Source organism: Hetaerina americana, unplaced genomic scaffold (genome assembly GCF_022747635.1).
Source record: "Hetaerina americana unplaced genomic scaffold, ioHetAmer1.1.p SCAF_1, whole genome shotgun sequence".
Lineage (NCBI taxonomy): Eukaryota > Metazoa > Arthropoda > Insecta > Odonata > Calopterygidae > Hetaerina > Hetaerina americana.
In genome coordinates, this window is record NW_027286069.1 from 26,822,829 (window position 1) to 26,832,246 (window position 9,418).

Consider the following 9,418-nt stretch of genomic DNA (forward strand, 5'->3'; position numbering starts at 1 on the left):
TATATTTAGGGGAGGCGACCGACAGCTAAGGGTATTTGCGCATGTAGGGATGGATAGGAAAGGAGGAATGGTGGAGAGGAACCCGGTGTAGGTTAATATTAGAAAAATACAATCCTTAATTTCATCGCAGTCATTTACAGCTAGCTCCTCATAAAACATCGATTTATTACTGCCACCTTTTGCTTTATATTGAAGCCATTTGGCATTGACTAGCAATTAAAATAGAAACTTGATGGCGAAATAGAGGGGCACACTAACAGAAGCGCTACCTACTCTTAGTTATTACGAAACACGATCATATAATTTGACGACAGAAGTTCACACATATATTAATTCTTAAATTAATCCATCTTATGTGTTTCCCTTGAAAATAATACCACAGACTGAATTACAATCTGAAACGAATTTCGGCTTTGGCGATAAAATCACACACGCACAAACAAGTAATGCAACGCAATGCCAATTTTGCAGTATTGCAAAATTGCCGTTCCCTCGTTGTCTGTTAATTTCTGGAGTCTGAAGCAGTGATTCACTTTCGCCCCATCCACTTAGTTCCTCATGTGACGTAAGATTACTTTCATGACATGAGACATGAATTGCTAGCCTCATAGTGGAACTTATACGATCCCAATTGCGATGTCTATAATCGTCCTTTCTGCTTTTAAGTGTAATCAACAGGATTTAAATTTGGCGTGGGCCAGAATTCTGAATATATTCAATACGTATCTAGTATTAACGCTTGAAGGACTTGATCAGCTACTCCCACTTCCGTGTCACATTTATCGTTGTATATTTTGCTGGGTTCAAAACTGCTTACAAGTCCCTGTGCCTAATTACCATAAACTTCCGACATCTTCACTTTATTTTTTTTAATGTCTTTGTATACACATACTCGTATTTAAAATGAACCTCCTCACTGATCTTTGATGAAACTTTTAATTGAAAATTCACAGTGACACATTTTATCATGATGATGTTCACAAACTTAGTGAATCGATCCAAAATTTCAGTTCTACCGATAAGTAAGCTAAAATATAAAATATAACGTACGTCTTATTCGCAAGGCAAAAGTAATTATATCATATCCATGCCATCCAAACTTGACAATGAATATTTAACGCTCTTAACCACGTAGGCCCGCAGATTATGCATAAAATATAAATTAAAGGGCATAGAGGTACATCAGAAAGCAAATTAAGCTAAAATAGTAACGTTGAAATATTTTCCTGTGGGATTTTCGTTGCTCTCCCCTATTGACCAAAACGTGGAGATGAATCAAATTATGTTTCGAATAAATAAATGACCAGGTGTACAAATCGTATTTAACTCGTAGTTCATCGAAATATTTGATGTTTTATTTATTAAAATACGTTATCTGCCTTTTTAGTGCTTACGCCATGCCTATCAATCCGCATGGTAGTTTTTTTTTCTGATATCCCACCTTTACCTTGTAGGTATAGAGCGCTTCCAATTTAATTTCACCCCTATTGTAATTGTATATTCAAATTTACTGACCAATAAACATTAACTTCGAGCGTGAAAATTTCTCAAGGAACAATCATTTCTTTTTATTTTACGGCTACACTCGTCGGGCTGACACAATAAAGACCGGTTTTCTCTGCTTTGAGTTCTTCCGATAAATCCATTTAAATAAGATTCAGTGAATTTATGGGCCTAATTATAGACTTGTGGACAGGTGGTTTACAGCTTTCAAAAAAAATTTCTGTGCTCCAATATGTTTCGGGGTGGTAATGGAAAATTTATTTTCTCGCATAGGTTTACATTTTACTAAACATGAGTGGCTTAGGGAGATTTCCAATATCACTGTTTTACCGATAGTTGACCAATTGAGCCTGAAAACCGTCCTACAGTAACGATAGAGTGTTCCAAAATATAAAATTAAAATTACTGGGCGATTAATCTACGTCTAAATAGCTCAAAAGTAGCAAGGACTCGTAACCGACTGCCTCACCCCTACATAGAGATCGTACTATAAAGGCGTTCTATTGTACTGAATTCCAATTCATACCTGATTTGAACATGAACTTGGATACTCAATTATATTTTCAAACAATTTATTTTTTTACTTCAATTAATGAAATTAATATATCATTCATTTAAATCAAAGCCACCGGAAATATTAAATGAAAAACAGTTAGCTGGAGCACTGGAAAACATTTAACTTACACAAACATACAAACAATAAGTTGATAATCCTGAGTATATCACATAACTTTTTGGACATAATATTAACCATCATAATTTAATAGTGAATTTCAATATCGAAAAGAAAAAGATAACCAATGAAAAAAACAGATCTTAAAATATGGAATAAATATTAGTTTGGCAGATTATTTCATTTTTTCTCTTAAATTCAACCAGTTTTGTTTCCTTATTTTATTCAAAATATAAATTTTTTTATCGTGGATGTACGTATCATTAATTTTGCCATTCTCCAATAATTCAAGCAAATTAAAACAATTATTATTTCGATTTTCATAGCAAATAATATTCATAATCATTGCAATCAACTTTCAAACGCAACTTTTAAAATTTTAGTTATGATTGTTTATTTGAAATTTTCAACAATGTTCTGAAAATGCAAATTTAAATAAAGCCTTTATTTAATTTACTATAATAACATACGTATTTTGCTAATACGATGGATATTATACGTGCGTCTCGAAAAGAATTTATAGCAGATGTGAAGAGTATTCTTTTCAATTATAATAGAAGTTAGACGCATTTTACCTTGTTTCATATGTACTTTCTTGACGAAGATTTCTTTTCATTTTTCAACTTTTTCCTATGGATGAACTCGATCCAATTATATCTTAGCAACCTAATGAGAGTTGAAAACGTATGTACGTACTTTCCATTCCTGGTAAAATATTAGATGTACTTCAATTATTAAAAAAATATCGGGACATTTATTTTACATTATTCAACATCTGCACGTATAACAATTTCGCCATTTATCCATTCTCTCAGAATTGATCTACTTATGTAGATTTTATCTAATAAAATTGCTTGGTATCTGATTGTAAATTATGGACAGATGGAATTGAACCCTGGACATTGAATTGCAGGATACATAATGGTTTATTTTACCCAGACCGTTTCTCAGTTCAAGACCTTTCTTCCCAGGCATGCAGTACATGAATTTTTTCTCCTCGTCATTACTACTAGCTACCGAGTTCCGATTGACCATAATTTGTATGGGACGCAATTTTTACTGTCTATTTTTAGCAACTACAGAGATTATGCTAATCTTTTAAATGGGTCAGGGTCGCTTTCCTTAGAGCATTTAGTGACGCAGCGGAAAATCTTGTAAGACCATAGATATATCGCCAGCGAGGAGATTTAACAGGGTTAGACAGAGATTTTAATGCCTGTAATGTATTTATTCAAATCAAAGAAAACCAATGCCAATATGCTGTCACTTAATGCAATTGAAATACAAACAAATTTGAATCATATGATTTATCTAAAGATGACTGATCAAAAGATATATACGGCAATAATTTCCAATTTTAACCCAAGGTAAGTTACAAATACCTTCTCAGATTGTGAACCGCGAACACAGCTGCGAAACGAATGTATATTTTTTTCATACTCTCACGAAATTTCGGGAAATGCCGCCCTATCACAGTTGCTGAGGAACACACCTCAGGTGTTACCTTACCTTTCGGGAAAGGAAATGGTGAAGTGCAGGGATTGGGTTTTCTTAGTCGGCGTGAAAGGTTCGCTCTCCGGGCGGAGGCGGGAGCAAGGAAGAGGGAACGGGGAGAGGCTTTGGAGGTCGAAGAGAGAGGAGTGAAAAAGCCATATTTTCCCGCTGGAAAATCCCTTTTCTTCTTTCCACATTTAGAAAGGTAACGAAATTTGAGAAAGCAACATTTAATAATTCTTCCGCCGAGGAAGATGTTCTCACCCCTTTTGAGGTTTGCGGTATTGTCTCGAGTGACGATCGGCATAGGGATTGCTGAATCGTAAAAAATGGTATACTTGACAATTAAAGCCGAATCTAAAGATAAGGAGGTTCAAACTTAAATAGTATCCCAAACAATTGCATGCGTTATATTTTGAATGGATAGGATATTTCAAGCTCTTCAGTTATTATCGTTTTTTTCACATCAGCACTCTATATTCGATAAATAGGAAGAATTAAAATGAGTTCCCTTTCGTCGAGAAAGGCAGCAATTTTTTATGCATATGGTGACATAATATTTCGTAAGGTATCGTGCGTTCACTAGAAATGCTCATGAGTTTTGTTCTGAAACCTTAAATCACCTTTCCTTCCGTTCCTTAAAATTTATATATATATTATATATATATATATATATATATATATATATATATATATATATATATATAATTTATACTTTAGAGAAAGGAAACATAGAAAACAGTGTTTCACCCGCTTCACTTTTCTTATCATCTGACGAAGGCGACATGACCGCCGGAGCGTAAAAATATTTGTCTCACTTTGTTTTTTTCGTCTATGTTAACGCCGAGTTTTATGACTGCATTTGGTGTCGCCGCGCTTCAGTCTTTCCCAATTCCTTAAATTCTACCCTATAATTTTTAACAAAGCCTTATGAGCCAAAAACTACCTTAAAAGGTAGTTTTTCAAGCTATTGGAAAGCTATTATTTGTCTCATTCCATCTTCAACGCCCTTTTCAATCCAGGCAACATGTCTGACTTGCTATCTATTCCTAAGACTAAATATTCCTATATATTTTCGCTATTACATATTTCGCGGATCTTAGGTTTTCTTACGACTTGATCTTTCGTTGAAGTTTGCCTGAGTTCTCTCAAAGGTGAAGTGCAGTGCAACATTACGCGACCCATCAATTTTTGCAGTCTATGCAACGACTTTCATGTATACTTCATTCGTCCAATTTAAGAGTTCTGTGATGGAATAAGTGGCTATCAAAGTTTTCGAAAATGCTTATATGACTAGCTAGTCGAATACACGAAGTACCAGTATCAAGAGAAGTCGGAAATCTCAAAAATAAGAAGCCGAAACGTCGGATCTCACGTTTTCTCCTCCCGGAAAGGGAGACGCGTCAATCCATTCCAAAATGATAATTTTTCACTTATACTTTCCCTTTTTATTTACCTTTTCGTATTTCCTTAATCGACCACTCCCGCGAAAAATGCCTGTGTTTTATATCAAAAAAATATTAATATCCTTTTCTTTATTTACCATTCACGTATCGATTTAGGATATCAATCCACCTTCTTAAATCCGATTCGATACTAAATCAACACGAGCAGAGGCACGGGATCGTTTTTATTTGCTCATACGTAGCTGTGTGGAATAGTGCGGAAGTTTATTCAAGCTAAAGAAAAGGCCTCTTCCGTTCTCAAACTTACGCATTCGGGGTCAGTAATTTTTCAATGTCTCAGTAGGCAGATCCTTTTCGCTAGTCCTTATATCAACTTCCTGTTTTACCTATTACAGACCAACACAAACGGGCTGTTGCAGCCGGCAGCCGCCGTTCTGTTAACGGGAATCCTCAATCACGGTCTTCTAACGATTAATGTGGGACAAAGAAAAGGACGAAAGTCAAAAAAGCTCCATGCGGACACGGCTATGAATATTAATAAAACAGTTGTATATATTTATAACCGCTTGTTTTTCACGGCGAATGCAGAGCGAGGATAATATCAATCACTCAGTGGATTCCGTGTTGTGTCACCGCCCGGGTGGCACTTGTGGAGCAATCCCCAGCCGTTTTCTAGTGCGCTCCGTCCTACCTACCGCCCGGATCCCCTTTTGACTAACATTTAAGTCGGAGGAGGAGAACGCCTTTCGGATTAGCAATTGCCGTTCGTTCGCCGCCTTTCCACCGCCGAAGCAGGATCTTTCGCTGCCGCCCGCCTCCCAACCCCCCACCCTCCTCCTCTTTCTCCCCTCTCCGCCAATCCTCACCCCGGGGGGCATGTCGCCCACCTCAACCTAAATACACGCGGCCGCCCCCCTCCCGCCTCACCCCGCGGGGCAGCTGAGAGCTAGGTGGGGCTGGCTCTCAGTCGATGTGGAGGAGGGCGGGAGGAGATAGGTAAGAGGGAGGGGGGGGTGTGATTGCGACACATCCAAACAACCCCTCTCCTCCCCCACCACACAGCCTCCCCCTCCCCACTGCAAACAACGGCAAGCATCCGAGGCAACACAACGGCCCTTTCCCCCCCTCAGCTCCGGACCCACACGAGAAAGAGAGAGAGCCCCACCCCTCCCCAAGCTCTCTTCAAGCCTCCCCTCTCCCCCACAACGCCGCGCACTCTCCTCCCAGATCATTGCCTCTCGAAGAGCTTTGCCCCCGAGGCTTGCCGGTGACCCCGTTTCCAAACTGCCCCCAGGGGATGCCTTGGCGGCTCTCCTCCTCCCAAGTGCGCGCGGTGCGAGGGGAGGATTTATCCCACGTCCCTCCCCTTCCTCTCCCCCATTCCTCGCCCTCCTCCACCCCCCAAACCCTTTGGACTAAGGTTTCGCCCAACCCTCTTTTTGCTAATAATACATCGTATACCCTCTCGCCCCACCATCAACCTCCTTCGCAATCTCTTTTTTTTCGTCTCTCCCGCCAAATCGTGTCCTCACCGTTAGGTGGCAAACCGCCCCTGCTACAAAATTGGAAGATGCCCTCCGTTATTTTTATATACGCACGGATCTGCTCTTATTTTTGTATACTATAAAAGAATTTTTAAAAGGATTTTTAATATATGGGGACAGTGTTACTGCATTAACGTTAAAAATATTCCTCACCTCTCCTGTTTCTTCACCTTCCCTTTAGCATCCATTAGACATCCCCTCCCTTTCCTATCCACTCCGATTCCTCCAGCCCCATCGCGTCCCTCACTTAATCAATAAGGAGTCAGGCCGAAATGGCTTAAAAATCCGTTCCCAATCGTCAAACAAGAACCAGTTCACCAAACAGAAGTGTTCTTTCGTGGTGGGAATTCTGATGCTACCGATGCATGTCCGTCGTCGCGATTGCTTATCGTGAATTTCAGAGGTTTTCACTTGATTTTGCATAATTTTTATCGTGGGATTATACTATCCATCTCATTCCAGAGAATATCGTTTTGCTGGAAATGATACCACTACGGCGGAAGATTTAAAAATGTGTTCATAATAAGTGTACTTATAATCCTTTTGGCTTGATCGTTTGCTAAAATCTGTTATCGCTTATTCCTTTGCTTAAATCTGTTTGGCGAGTAAACTTTATACAGGACAAAAACGTGTGTTCCAATAGAAAGCATCACTATTAGATTTGAAATAGCTGAACTCAACACATTAAAAAAAGAATGAATACGGGCGTGGTGAATTCAATGTTTTCATTAATAGCGACAATAGTTTTCTCATTCCGGCATGCGGATAACTGTCAGAAGTTTCACCCTTTTTGAAGTGTTATCCTCTTTAGCGTAGGGGATAGCCTTATCTTCAAAGTTGCTAATTATTGGAGTGGTTTCTCACCTTAGTTTGAAAATATCTTTCTCCTCTTTCTTCCTCCGCGCTTGGAAATTTTAAAAATTAATCCCACGTTTTCTTTTTTTTTCCAGGTCTACTGGGTGGGGCCCATTATCGGCGCCTCGTGCTCCGCCATAGTGTACAAGTACGTGCTTAAGGGAAGCAAGGCTGACGAGGAGGTTGGCTCGTACGATTTTTAAATGTGCAAAAAAATAATGAAAACAATATTGTTCGAACGTGAAAATTCAGTGATCAGTCGGAGATTCCATGTGCTTGCATTCAACGCCCTTTTTTTTGTTTTGGTTAGACGTCGTATTCGAGTGCAATATCAGAATTCGATGGCAATGGACAAAATGATGCAAGGATGGAGTCGTTGGAAATTCAAATCTCATGTGTGATATGATAATTAAATGTACACACCGTGTTTCATAGACTTCTCTCGAAATCATACGCCACTGATTTTTGGATTGACATATTACGTGATCGTGCGCCTAAAGAGGAAAGTTCATTTTCCATAACTTGGTACATATTACACTTTACTAGTGCTTTATTTACTATTCTCTGTGGATGTAAGTAGATATTATTTTTAAGTACTACACTAAACCAAACACTAATAAGTAATAGCGTATTACCTCAAAGCGTTACACATAAGTTATCCATAATATTATCTGTTTATAAAAGTTTCACATGAAGTATTCACAGAATAAGATTCACAGTCTTGACAATCGCCCTTCGATGGACCTGTGGAAAGTCTCCAGTATTCAATAATGGGTTTTCACTCGTTTGTCTAAGTGGGACAATGATATAAGAGAACCCAGCAATTGTCGTCAATCACGAAACGCTACGGTTAGTGATGGAGAACTATATGACGTGCGTTTTGACGGATAAGGATCTAACAGTATCCGCCCTCAAACTGATGTATCCCGCTCCTTTTTCCATTCCATAAAATGAATTGAAGAAGTGATTGATATGCTGATGCTGTATAAAAGTAAACGAGGCTATGTCGCGAATTTTTACCGCGGCAAATTTATATAATTGTGTATGTATAAAAGTGCTCATTGTTGTGTATAGCAAAGCGATATAAAAACCTTTATCGCGTGGTTTATTGCCACACAAAGGGTATAATGTATTATCAATAAAACAGAATATTCCAACAGGATTTTATTTTTTCAAAATTGGTTTTCCAGAACCCAAGCTTGTATTTAAAAAATAAAATTGTTCTTACCACACAAATATTTTACGTTATAGCATAAATATGAAATTTTATCCCTTTTTTTCGGTGATATGATTTTATTTTCCTACAACACAACTTTTTCGGATCCTCTAAAAATTTAGCGACATGAGTTTTGAAATTGCAAACTAATAATACATTTCATTCCTTTATGAATCTAAGTTTCTTCTGTTTTAAGAAAATATAAAAATTCCGAATATTTTCTGACTGAACATGTAAAATCTCATGCCACACACTCTTAGCAAGGGAAGAGTATCAGATTAGTGCAATGGCTGGCGTAGTACCTTCAACAACCAAGGACCGGAATAAAAAAATTGTAGTGGCAGTTTTTTTGTTGCATTAAATTTAGTATTTCTGTGCCATGAAAGAAACTTTCAAGGACCTCAACCAATCGGATGGGACAGAGAAGCTCAAGAGATCGCATTGCCTTTCTTCAAGAAAAACCAAAACCAAGGTTCCCATCCAGCATTCTTCCACTACTGACAGCTACGGATCCCTATTCCCAAATTACCCCAGATCTCTCTCTCTTTATTTCCCGTGCCCCATAACAACTACTACATACAGATTCAGTTCATGTGGGTGAACCTTGGGACGTATCGGGTAAAATGGAAGAAGGGACCATTAGGTCTCAATTTCGCCCCAATAAAGACCTCTATCTGTCGAAAATAGATTTTTTTTTAAATCTCTTAACCAATGACTGGGGAAAATG

The 9,418-nt window shown here is 38.3% G+C and overlaps 1 protein-coding gene across 1 annotated transcript in view; it reads left to right on the forward strand.

Annotated features, from left to right (window-relative positions):
* The window catches only part of LOC139689813 (aquaporin AQPAn.G-like), a 77,614-nt gene extending 68,982 nt beyond the window's left edge, over positions 1 to 8,632 (forward strand). Inside the window, exon 6 of the mRNA XM_071586920.1 lies at positions 7,571 to 8,632. Within this exon, the coding sequence (XP_071443021.1) occupies positions 7,571 to 7,678 (108 nt within the window). The 3' untranslated portion in view covers positions 7,679 to 8,632. The remainder of the gene's footprint in view (positions 1 to 7,570) is intronic.
* Positions 8,633 to 9,418: the final 786 nt, after the last annotated feature.